The sequence below is a fragment of the Manihot esculenta genome, chromosome 3 (assembly GCF_001659605.2).
Source record: "Manihot esculenta cultivar AM560-2 chromosome 3, M.esculenta_v8, whole genome shotgun sequence".
NCBI classification, from domain to species: Eukaryota; Viridiplantae; Streptophyta; class Magnoliopsida; order Malpighiales; family Euphorbiaceae; genus Manihot; species Manihot esculenta.
Genome location: NC_035163.2, coordinates 32119554 through 32133346, shown reverse-complemented (window position 1 = coordinate 32133346; position 13793 = coordinate 32119554). Strand labels below are relative to the sequence as shown.

The 13793-nt window shown below is 42.7% G+C and overlaps 1 protein-coding gene across 1 annotated transcript; it reads left to right on the top strand.

Moving 5' to 3' along the window:
- Window positions 1-10490: 10490 nt before the first annotated feature.
- Window positions 10491-13682, top strand: LOC110610747 (DNA replication complex GINS protein SLD5). Its single transcript, XM_021750806.2, has 6 exons — window positions 10491-10921; window positions 11329-11451; window positions 11584-11666; window positions 11751-11860; window positions 13163-13244; window positions 13353-13682. The coding sequence occupies exons 1-6, from the start codon at window positions 10751-10753 to the stop codon at window positions 13447-13449; spliced, it is 666 nt and encodes a 221-aa protein (XP_021606498.1). The 5' UTR covers window positions 10491-10750; the 3' UTR covers window positions 13450-13682.
- The last annotated feature ends 111 nt before the right edge of the window (window positions 13683-13793 follow it).

Genomic DNA, 13793 nt, shown 5'->3' with positions numbered 1-13793 from the left:
GGTGCTGAAGTTAACCGTCTCTTCAACTCTACAAAACTTTCCTCACATTCCTCTGACCACACAAACTTCTGATTCTTTCTGGTCAGTCTGGTCATAGGAGCAGCTATCTTCGAGAAATCCTGAACAAACCTCCGATAGTAGCCTGCCAAACCCAGAAAACTCTTGATCTCTGTCACTGTAGTGGGTGTAGGCCAGTTGGCTACTGCCTCTACCTTTTTGGGATCTACTGCTATACCGTCCTCTGATACAACATGTCCCAAAAAGGAAATGCTCCTTAACCAGAACTCACACTTGGAGAACTTGGCATATAAGCCATGCTCTCTCAAGGTTTGCAGCACTATCCGCAGATGCTGGGCATGGTCCTCGGCATTCCTGGAGTACACCAAGATATCATCAATAAAGACGATCACAAAACGATCCAAGTACTCCCTGAAAACCCTGTTCATGAGATCCATGAATGCTGCAGGGGCGTTAGTCAACCCGAACGGCATCACAAGGAACTCATAATGCCCATATCTGGTTCGGAAAGCAGTCTTGGATACATCTCCTTCCCTGATCTTGAACTGGTGGTATCCGGATCTCAGATCTATTTTCGAAAAACAACCTGCTCCTGCCAGCTGGTCGAAAAGATCATCGATCCTGGGTAAAGGATACTTGTTTTTAATAGTGACTTTGTTCAACTGTCTGTAGTCGACACAAAGTCTAAGAGGTCCATCCTTCTTTCTGACAAATAATACTGGAGCACCCCAGGGTGAGGTACTCGGGCGGATGAAACCCTTAGCTACCAAATCCTGTAACTGCTCTTTCAACTCTCGCAACTCTACTGGTGCCATCCTGTAGGGAGGAATAGAGATCGGTCTGGCATTGGGCATCAACTCAATCTCGAACTCTATTTCCCTATCCGGTGGTAGTCCTGGAAGCTCTTCAGGAAACAAATCTGGGAAGTCTCTAACAACTGGTACTGAGGCTGGTTCCCTAACCTGACTGTCTAGCTCTCTCACATAAGCTAGGAACCCCTGACACCCCTTCCTTAACATTCTACGAGCCTGGAGGGCTGATATCAAACCCCTAGGTGTCCCTCTCCTGTCTCCTCTGAAGACACACTCTGACCCATCCTGGTCTCTGACACTGACTACTTTGTCTCTACAGTTCAGGGTAGCATCATACGTAGATAACCAATCCATCCTTAGAATGACATCAAAATCTGTCAACTCTAGAACCACCAGGTCAGCTGGAAGGTATCTATCCTCTATGCACACTGGACTGAACCGACAGACTGACTCTGTAACAGCCCGGAAACCGGTACCCTCTTTGTAACGGCCCAAACTGCTCGGCACTAGGATCCAGATCGACTTAAGGCCGCCTAGACCCGTAGTAAGCCTATCCTGAACTCTGTGTACCTGTTAAAATCCCATACATGATCCGACTGGACTATTACTTTTTAAAACTTGTCTTTAAAACTACCAGACTTAACCTTTAAAACACTGTACTATAGGTCCAATCATATGAACCAAATGCTCAGATATACTAATCTGAACTAGCCCTCTGGCTATCTATAATACACCAGTGACACGTTACCAAGTAACCTCCATGCACTATGCGCACAGCAGCACAGAACCCACTCTGTAAGGGTCAGCATATCATAAGTTAACTTGGTTACCATAGAGTCACAGGAATCAAACCTGGTCTTCTCTATATGCCTCTCTATGGATCACAGGAATCAAACCTGGTCTTTCCTCCGCACTGGTCTTGGGTCAAAGGAAGTAATCCCTGTCTTCCCTCACAGTTATAATTCACTGGGTTTTCGAAACACAACATATATTAAGCCTGGTTTGACTCATTGCTCATCATTAAACTGAAAACAGGATACATGCATAGACAAGGGATAAAACATACTATAGGCAAAAGCACATTCTAATACATTTATACCTTAACTGACTAACTTTTACATCACTTTACATATATCCCTTGACATACATCATGTCCACACTATACTATTACATATGCAATCCTTTAGCAACTCTGATGCTTCTACCCTTCCCAGCTACTCTGAACCTGCAAAACTGGGATTAAGGGAAAGGGATGAGCTTCTAAAGCCCAGTGAGTAGAAACACTGAAAACAGTTCATTCATACGCACTATATATGAAAATGCATCACAACACAAACATCTCAATATATCTTGGATTAGACATGACCCCAAAACTCCCTCGACGGGCTATTGAAGTCGCCTTGGTCCAATCCCCACTAAGGTAGACATGACCCCAAAAATACCCTCTGTCAACACTGGCCCCCCCAAAGGAGCTACACAGGGCATTCCAACAAGTAATTGCCCAACTGACCTGACACAATGACAGGAGCCGAAGCTTAGGCTATTGGAGTCGCCTGGGTCCACCTAATCTCTGATCACATAATATGCAATGCTTCACATTCGTGATTCTAATGCAATCATCCTAATACATATCATAGCATTCATGATGCATGAACTATGCTAAAGCATTATGTTTCTTTAATAAAAGATTATGTTTAGTTCTACTCACCTCTGCTCCTCAAGCAGAAACCTGACTGACTCTGCAACTGCTAATCCTGACGACCTCCCTGAACTGTCGGGTCCAATCCTACACAAATGGACTCGAATGAGGTGTCACACATATTCTTATTAACTCTTAAACAACTCCCCAAAACCCCTCTAAAAACTCATAAAACAATCACATAAAGTATGCATAGGAAAAGCTAGGCAGGACACCTTCGGCGGCACCTTCGGCGGCCGAATGTGCTGGACAGATCCGAAAGTCCATTCTTTCGGAGGCAACCTTAGGCAGCCGAAACTGCCTTCACAAGGGGTTCGGCGGCCGAATCCTCCCTTCGGCGGCCGAACCTGAGTTCATCCAGAACTCAGCTTCATGCACAACCATTTCCTGCCAAGCACCAACTCTACACAATCCTGCATACACAACTCCTCAACTTGCAGATACTCTGGTATATGCTCAAAGGGGTCCAAAACTACCTATTAACCCCAACAAAACAGCAACTATAACACATAATCATGCTTACACCATTAAAACATCAAAAACTCAACTTTAAAACCTAAACATGCCACTCTACCCTTAACCTCGTAAAAAGCTATTAGAAATCATTAAAACAAGTATAAAGACTTCCCTTACCTCCTGAAATCAGAAGCTGGACAACCTGAACACCAAGCTATGCACCAACACCTCTTTTCCTTCACCAAAACACCAAAACTCTCTTCTTTTGTTTCAAAACGTTCTAAACACTTTACCACCCTCAAACCTGTGCATGAGTGATTAAAAGTGTATAGATGAGTCATGGGAGACGTGGCATAACCTCTGGGAAGCTTAGGAGGTAACATCTGTCCCAAAACAATGACTAAGGAGTGCCCACACAGTGGCTGGCCAACTCAGCTTCGGCTGCCGAATCGCATGCAAAACCATACAACTTTCGGGGGCCGAACATAAACTTCGGGGGCCGAACATTGGGCACTTTCGGCGGCCGAACTTAACATTCGGGGGCCGAACATGACAGAAACTCCTTTGGCCATTTCTCCCGAAAACTCAACTATTTCCTAATCAAACCGTGAAAATACTTTAAAACATTTTAGAAACCTTCACTCTACCCTCAGGAAACCTCTGACATCCTTGAATCCCACCGGACGGTAAGAATTCCGATGCCTGGTTTAGCCTGGTATTACAATCTACCCTCCTTACAAAAACATTCGTCCTCGAATGTTAAAAACAAACAAAGAACATCAAGCTCTTAAACTACTCGTAAACTTCACAGCTTCCGCTGCGCTACTCTGATCATTACTCCTCTTTCTCTTTATCTTTTCTTAACTTTCACTTTCTAACTCTCAATAGGTGATACTCAAATCTCTGATCATATCACAATAATAATAAACTCTTTTATCAAATCAGCTAGTAGATCATTCTTAACTAAACTAATCTCTTGGTGAAACTCTCAGTTGGTACAATTGGTACTCACTCTCACCAGACTATTCCCTTAAAGTGGGAGGTCAAGGGTTCGAGCAGTGGGGGAGGCGACCTAATTCCCAGAGGAAGGAATTGGGCCAAATCCACTCGGGCTAGGGCGGGCCGTAATGGCTCCCCCGAGGGACAAATCCTGCCTGGAACCCGTGAGGGTGAAGGGATGTTAAGAGCTGCTCACAGTGGCTGGGCCCAGAGGAAGGTCACGGGCTGTGAGCGGTAACAGGGCCGGTCGTACGGGGCCGGGCTGTTACAGACTCTACCAAAGATGGATCACATTTGGGTCCACTGACCCAGAGAGGACACTCTAACTCAGACACTATCAAACCCAACCTCTCTGCAGCTCTAGAAGAAATGAAAGAGTGAGAAGCACCGGGGTCCATTAAAGCATACACCTCTGAACACCCAATGATGAGATTACCTGACACCACCGTGTTCGACGTGTCTGCCTCCTGCTGAGTCAGGGTGAAAATCCATGCTGGGGCTGACGGCCCTGCACCTCGGGAACCCATCCCTGATGAAGAGGCTGCCCCTCTTCCTCTTCCTCTGCCACTGCTTGGTGGTATGGCTGAAGCTACTGGCTGTACTACACTGCCCGTACTCATCTGCTGGGATGGTGCAACCAAAGTCGCCTGAGGACATTCCCGTGCATAATGTCCCTCCTGCCCACATCTATAGCAGGCTGTGGATCCCAACTGACAAGCTCCTCTATGCTGTTTGCCACACCTCTTGCACACTGGAAAATCTGCGCCAGAACTGGAGCCACTACTCATTCCCAGACCCGACTTAAGCCTGTTCCAGAACTTACCTCTCTTTCCTCTGAATTTCTCCCATCTCTTCTTACTTGCACTTGCTGTACCCTGTGAGGAGGAACCTGGTTTAACACCAGAAGACTGTGCCTTGACTACACCTTGACTTAGGGCACTGGCCTCCATCTTTCTAGCAGCATCCACAATAGAGTGGAAACTTTCCTTCTCCGCATGAAGAATCAAAGAGAAATACCTGGGATGAAGCCTTGTGGCATATCTCTTTGCCTTCTTCTGATCTGTATCATATGCCTGACCGACATATGGCAATAATTCCAGGAACTTATCTGTATATTCATCAACGCTCATCTCCTCCGTCTGTCGCAACTGCTCAAACTCCACAACCTTTAGTTCCCTGGAACTGTCAGGAAAAGCCCATCCAGCAAACTCGTTGGCGAACTCTTCCCATGTCATACTCTCAAGTCTCGGGTCCACATAGTTCTTGAACCATTCTCTAGCTTTCTTACACTTTAACGTGAACCCTGCCATCTCAATGGCTCTACCATCATCTGCTCCCAACTCACTTGTTATCATTCTGACTGCACTGAGATACTCAAAGGGATCATCTCCTGTATTGAATTTCGGAGCATCCAACTTTAAGTATTCGGTCATCTTCACCTTACTTCCCCCTGAAGAACTGGGTTGCTGTGCTTTCACAACAGGGGCTACTGGTTCAGGAGGTGGTGGTGGAGGAACTGGTTCCCTCACTTCAGGCTGTACTAGACTTGGATGAACAGGTGGGGGTGGATACATATGATATGGTGGATAAAAGGAAGGATAGGGCATATATGGCATGTAGGGTGGATATGGGGCAAAGCTGGAGTAATCCGACGTGCCTCCCATCGGATATTCTGGGCCCTGTGGAAAGGGTGGATAGCCAAACCCCGAGGCCTGAACGCCTCCCTGGGACTCCCCCATACCTTCTTCTGACCTTCCTACACCCATGCTTACATCTCTACTCTGATCTTCTTCCATCACACCTCTTTCTTCTACTGACCTTCCCCCTCTGCTTACTCCTCTCCTGCTCTCGTCAGAAGATCTTCTAGGATCTCGTGACGTTCCTTCCCTGCTTGACCTGTGAGATCTTGCCCTTGGCAAAGCAGGTGGACGAGCAGCTGTACCCTCACTTACAGGTGGGACTCCAGTCAATCTCGCGGATCGACGAGTTCCTCGCATCTTCACTCTCTGGCAAACAACAAATCACATAACACATCAGCAACACATCAAAAACATGCACATGCATAACTCAGGGCATGGCACATCAGCATAACATCCTATCCTCGTGGACATGTTTTTCCTATGGTGCTTGACCTACTAAACCTCTCTATGAGCCCAACTCTCTCTCTCTATAGGTCCGACCATGTGAACCTAGGGCTCTGATACCAATCTGTAACAGCCCGGAAACCGAACTGCCACCGGCACTAGGATCCAGATCGACTTAAGGTCGCCGGGACCCGTAGTAAGCCTGCTATCCTGTCTGTACCTGTGAAATCCCATACATGATCATACATTTTCTGTAAAACACATAAAACTTTTCTTCATTCCAAGGCTTAACCTGTGCATGCTCTCTCTCTGTTCTATACTAATCCCTACTAGAGCTCCTCATGGCTCTAGGCGGATCACACTCATAATGTTAAGCCTGGTTTTGCTCATAAACATACAACAATATATGTAAACATAAACTGATCATGTGAAAAGAACAAGGGATTACAACTCTTATAGTCAAGCACCATTCTATACACTGTACATATACACCATCTCTATACATTTATATGTCCACACTAGCTATTACAATACTCTGTACTCTTCCTGTACCCTGCTGACCTGTCTCTGACCTCTGAACCTGCACAACTGGAGTTAGGGGAGAGGGATGAGCTACTATAGCCCAGTGAGTAGAATAGTAAATAACAGGTGATAAAACATGCTCTCATGGAATGCAACACATAAGCACATCACCTCGGCCGGACGGATCAAAACTCCCTCTATATCATCTGGGGTACCGGAGTACCATGTGTCTGGTCCCCGTAGGGCTGTTCCAGGTCTTTGTGCCTGGTCCTCGTAAGGCTGTTCCAGGTCTTTCCTCTGAGGGCTAATGAATCCTCACGAAGTCCGTGCCGTCTCACATAAGCAATGTACAAGGAGCAGTGCCAAGTACAAGGATAAATGCAATGCATCATCTTTGTGTACACTAATGCACTCACCCTATAGCATATTCATGATGCATGAAGCATGATAAACTATTCAGTTCTCATATTAAAACATTAAGTTAAATTCCACTCACCTTTAGTTATCTCTGAACTGACTCTGCAGGTTCTGACACTGGACTCACTGCTGACTTCCCTGATTCCTCTGGTCCGTACCTACACAGGTGGACGCAAATGAGGGACTAAACTCACTCAAGAACATCTCTACGAAACTCCCCAAAACCCCTCTAACCAATCCTAAACCATCACATACAACATGCAAAAGAAAGCTGGACAGGGCACTTTCGGCGGCAGGTTCGGCGGCCGAAACCCCACTCCAGAGACGAAACTCATGCATGTTCGGCGGCACCTTCGGCGGCCGAAGGTCTCGTCCAGAGACGAAACTCACACACTTTCGGCGGCCGAACTCCCTCTTTTCGGCGGCCGAAAGTCCCTTTCTAAACAGAAAGCCTAGCTTTTGGGGGCAACCTTTGGCAGCCGAACTGCCTCCACAAGGGGTTCGGCGGCCGAACCTTCCTTCGGCGGCCGAACCTGGTTTTGCCCGAAGGACAGAACCCTGCTCTGTTTCATGCAAACTCTGCCAAAAAACCTACCAACATGCAATCAACTACTCCCAACTAGCATATACACATATATATGCACAAAGGGGTCTAAAACTACCCTAACACCCCAAACAAACATAGCACATAACACTTAAACATGTTTGAACACCACAAATCACCAAAAACCTCACCTAAACCTAAACATGCATACTACCCATACAAACTTCATAAAACCTTTCAAAATCAACAAAGAAGCTCAGGATCTTCACTTACCTCTTACACAACGTGAGGATGAAGGATCCTAACGTGGAGATATGAAGAAAAGCTCTTCCAAAGCTCCAAGCTTCAAAACTTGGTTCTTTTGCTCAAAACCTTCATAAGTCACCAAAACTCTTAAAACTCTTGAAAGATTGGATGAAAATCATGGAAAACATGAAAGTCAACGTAGGAGAGGCTGAAACTCACCTCTGGCTGCAAGTGGAGGAGAAATAACCTCCTTCCACCGACCCTTGGCCCTTTTATAGGTGGCTGGCCAGACCACCTTCGGCAGCCGAACGTGAAGCCGCAACCATGCAATGTTCGGCGGCCGAACCTTTGCATTTCTCCCTTGTTGCTTTTCTTTCAAAACTCACTGCTTTTCACACTTCAAAACATGAAAACAAGTGAAAATACCTTAGAAAACATATGTATTACCCTTCTCGAGGGTTCCGACACCCGAGATTCCACCGGACTACAGGAATTCCGATGCCGGACTCGAGCCGGGTATTACAAATACTCTCCTCTAGGTCTAGACTTTTTCCAGTTTTACAGAATCCATTGTAAAACCCTCTTTTCTGGATCTCAGATCATCAGATTCTAATATTTTAAAATTTAATTAAAATATTTTAACATTAATTAAAGTCCGATCATTTTATATTATCAAATCAACAAAATATTATTAGTTAATCGTTTCGATTGGATTTTATTAATTTTTGGGAAAATTACTTTTTAGTCCCTGAGGTTTAACGTAATTAACACTTCTGTCCCTCTATTTTGACGATCCAACACTTAAGTCCCTCACTTTCACTTCCGTCCAAATTCGTAGTCCTTCCGTCCAAAACAGCCGTTTGGGACACGTGAATTGACAAAATTAACCCTCTTCCTTCTTTGTGGACCACTCGAGGCGAAAATGAGTGCCGATCGCTAGCGGATGCATGACTGATCTGTCTGCAGCATGCTCGCCCGGTGATACTTGCCTGACTGCAACGGCCGCGACATGGACATGGAGCACGTCGGTCCCCACGTTCGTAGAGGTCGAGATCGAGATGGTCTCGGTTTGGGCTTTCGTCGTGAGCTGTCATCAACAAGGTGAGGTCCGAGTTGGCTCAGCGCCGACAGAGGCGCAATCGTTGCTCGATCCGCCGGTTTAGGGGCTGTCGACCGACATTGCACGGACGGCATACACAGTGGTAGCAGGATGAACCTAGCAGCCTCGACGTCGCCGGGGAGGAAGTTGCTGTGTGAATCGGCGATTTGAGGAAGACCGAAGCAACCTCTCGTGAGCTATCGACGATGAAGGCAGCCAGAGATGGTTCGTAGCGCCGACGGTGGAGCAATCGTTGCACGAACTGCTGGAACTCGGGCTGGCGGCAGCATTTGGCGATCATCGGGCGTACGGCGTGAGAGGGGCAACGGCGAGAGCATCTTCTCAAGGTAGAAGATGGACTCGCTAGCCAAATTTAATTTTATAATTTATTGTTAAAATTAATTTTTTAATATGATTAGAAATTTAAATAAAATTATTTTATTTATAAATTATTTTCATTTACACTTCTTCTTTCTTCTTCTTCCTTTTCCTTTTCTTCTTCTTCTGCAACTTTCTTCTTCTTCTGCAACTGGAGAAATGCAACTGGAAAAAACATGAAAGAGAAAAACAAAAAGGAATTTCACATTAAGAGAAGGGTATTTCTGGAAAAAATTATCATCTCTCACTTTTGACTCTTTGACCAAACGGATTAAATGGACGGAAGGACTACGAATTTGGACGGAAGAGAAAGTGAGGGACTTAAGTGTTGGGTCGCCAAAATAGAGGGACAGAAGTGTTAATTACGTTAAACCTCAGGGACTAAAAAGTAATTTTCCCTTAATTTTTTTATTAAAGCTAAATCCAACAAAATAATTTTTTTTTAAAAATTAAATGTTAAACATAACTGAAATAAATATAAAATTAAATTAAAAATTAAAAATAATTTAATTACATCCGTTATTTCATTTAAATTAAATATTATTAATTCCTAGTGTCATGCTCTTTTATATAAAATTATTCGAATTTTATAGATTGGGTCTACCTAATTTTATTTAGAAATTTATTTTTTTAGGCTTGATTTTAAACTGAGTCTTGTATCTGTTTCTTTATTTTTAACTACAAACTATGTATCTTTATTCCATCTAATGAAATATTTTGTGGTTTAAAAAAAGGCCTGTGACACTAGTGGCTGTATTTTTTTATAGAATTTCTGAGTGGCCACTGTGAGCCCGACGCATAAGATGCTATATAATTAGCCATGATCTCAATTATCTACTGCACCAAAATTCTTATTTAAACCGTGTTTTATAAATTTATAATTTTAAATGAGAAAAAATTCACAAGAAAACTTGTACATTTATATTATGAAATTTATATGGATATGGGGTTGGATAAGGTTTTTCTTTAGCAAATATCTAATATCTGCCTAGTAATTTGGAAGTCGCTTCCTCTCCATGCAACTTTCCACGCATTTTTACGATAAAAGAAACTTTCCACGCATTTTATGGTGGGAGATGGGCCAGCCAGAGTCCCACTACATGTTAGTTGTAACGTCAGTGTCGGTCTGGAGTCCCATTTATCACTCGCTCACAAAAGGACACAGCCCACACTAAGGTCTATAAAAGCCCACCAACTACAAACTGCTAATACCCTATGATAAAAAATGAGGCGTACATATCTCTAGTTTGTGTGTGAATCGAACCCCATCTCACCTCGACCGTCCATTTTCACGGCCATCCAATGGTGTTAGATTCACGCACAAACTCGTGATCTGTCTCGTCCACGATGCCATACCCCCGGCTGCTTTTGGCGCCATTTCTTCTTATAATTTTACGATTTTCCCTCTAATTTTCAGGAGTCGTAGAAAAGGAGAAATCAGTCAATCACACTGTTTCAGGGAAGTAATCAGATCAGATGGCCGGGGAGGAGTCAACAAGCGCGATCATGGATGATCATGAGACCCTGATTTCGACGACCGACGTGGAGCTCTTGAAGAGAGCTTGGCGTAATGAGAAGGCTGCTCCAGAGATTCTTCAGTACGAATCTTCTCTGGTTCAGAGAATCAAGGAGCAGATTGAATTGGTGGTATTGTTTGTTTAAACAAACCTATTTTTTTTGTCATTTAACCAGAAGAAGAATCTAATTCAGTACTATTTCATTCACTCTGTTATTTTTCGAACAATCGAATGGAAAATAAGTTGTAGATTTAGCTATTTTATGAAGGTTGCTAGTATTTTAGATTTTAGGTTCCCCACATGTTCAGGTTTGAGTCCTTCTAGTAACATTCATTAACGGAGATGACAGTAGGAGTGTGAAATTAGCTATTCTGTTTTTTGAATTGGAAGTTGTGTGAAATTTGTATGTTTTATATGCCTATCTTAGCGATAATTTCAATAAATTTAGAAATTTATAGGCAAGTTGGAGTTATTTGAAAGCCTGGAAAGTATTCTATTCGTGCTAAATTTTGATGCGAATTCGGTGTATCTCTACAGGAGCAAAACGTGGAGATGTTTGAAGGGGACGGAATTGATCCCCTTACCGTGTCACTTTACCAGATGGACCTCGATAGGACTCAATTTCTGTTGAGATCGTATCTCCGCGTTCGCCTCCAGAAGGTGGCTACATATTATAATGTTCTATTAGTTTGTGTTTGGATGGGCGAAGTTGAATCTGCCACAAAATATCCCATCCCAACTGCCAGTTAAATTTTGCTTAGCTATTTATTTATCAAGCTAGTGTTGTTGCAGATTGAGGAGTACCTGTTCCACATTTTAAAAACTGATGAGCATCTGAACCGGCTCTCAAAGCCGGAGCAAATGTTTGCGCGAAGGTGAAGACATCAATTTCTTCATTTACTCATGCTGGTAGCTTGTATTTGGGGGCATGCAATTGTGAAGAAATTGTGTGTTTGCAGGTGCACTGATGATCTGGGAAATCATCTGGATGAGACTGTTCTGTCAAAGTTGCCTGATAATTATCAGTCTGTACTAAAGCAATCCATAACGAGCGAAGAGGATGATATGGGTAATGGTTAAAATTTACCGTCATTTTTTATTTCACTAAACTTTACTGCCATTTACTATATATGTTGAATCACTTTTATTTAGTCTAGATGCATTCAAGGCAGCTTCCCATAACTGGTTTACAACTTATAATAATTAAAAGCTTTGTATTTAAATTTGTTGATTTCAGAATCTGCATCCCCAAATTTATTATTCAAGTAGTTCTAGACTTCTAGATGTGGGTTTTCTGTAAAACATTTAGTGGCCCCCTCAACCAAATTATGCATGTTCTGTAATGCTTTAACTTCTAGTAGCCTAATGAAGAGAAAATTATTTGTGGGCAAACTTGTTCTGCTTGTAGCCTACAAAATTGTTAGTATTTCAAGCATCCTGCTCAACTTTTTTTAATTGGGATATGGGATCTATAATTTCGCTAAATGAGGTTATTCTTTGATGATAATGGCAGTCCAGTCAGATTGTGCATGAAATGTGCTAGCTAAGCCAATCACAGGATGTGACCTGTTAAGCATAAACTTGCTGCTCTTATATCTTATTGATTCCTGAGTTGTCATTTCCAATAATATTACCCAAAGGGTTCAATTAATCTGTTAATTGGTTTTTGGATGCTTTCACGAGTTTACTCTTTGAAATTGAGGCCAATCTAGTCAGATCCAACTCTTGCAATGACCTTGCTAAGCCAATCGTAGGAAATTTACAAATGCACTGTGTTTATTGGAATTTCTTGTCATGCAATTTAAGGCACTACTTCCTTGATTTGTCATCATTCAAGCAATATATGATGTGGACATCTTAAGCATCAACATATAAAGGCATCTACAATGCCTGGGAGACAGAGGAGAAGTCATTTTTATTATTATTAATGTTGAAGGCTACTTAGTTCATTTTATTATTGAAATGAATACAACTGCTCAGCAGCATCTGAAATCTTGTGTTAGATTTCACCTTGGTCTTTGGATTTGAGTAGAATTTTTTCTCTATTTTTGACTAATATTTATAGCTACATATAATCAACAAAATTATTGTTGTTGTTGTTGCTACTGCTCCTGCTGCTGACATTATTGTTGTTGTCGTGGTGATTTACTGTAGTGATTTTATTTAAAAAGGGTTTTTGAAACACAAGACAGATTTCCTAGCTTGTTTCTGGGATAAGGTTCAACAAGCGGCTGACTTGTCTTTCCTTGGTTTTACTCATCATATGCATATGGGAGACACATGTTCTAGCCTCTATTTTGTTTAAATGAGTTTATCTTCACCAGTAAATCTATAAGTTGTAATTCATCTGGTTTGTGTGATGGATGTACAGTGCCGGCACCACGGTTGGACACATTCGTTATCTGCAAAGCCAAGCAGTATCTCTCCAGTATTGACTTTGAGCCAGAGTATAGGTAACTTGATGAGAATGAAAAATATTTGAGTCTTGCCTACTTTGTTATCTTTTGAAAAGAACAGTGATTTATCTGCTTGCTGGCTGATCAAAATTTCCATTCTGGCAGCATGGAAATTACAGAAATGGAGCGAGATTTACTTACCTTTGCATGTTACAAGTTCATAAAGAAGCCTTTAGAGAAGGGGAAAATAGATTTGGTCTAAGCATCCAGCTATTGTATGGTATAGTTGTCATAAAGGAAAAGAACTATCAGCGATGGCGCAGGTTTCTCCTTTAAATGATTTCATCATATTACTTGTCAAGTTTGGTTATGTATTAGCAGCCTATGGCAATCTTGGTAACAAAGTGCTTATTTATTTTACAACTCGAGTCTCTAGTAACCAATCTTTTGCTCATCTTTGTATAGATGATGGTAACAAAGTACTTACTTATTTCATCATGGATCAGGGTTCGGAGATAGACCGGTTCAGTTTGAAACTAAAAACCGTCAATTTCAGATTGATTAGAATCAATCTTAGAATGGGCCAGAATTGAATTCTTTAGTCTA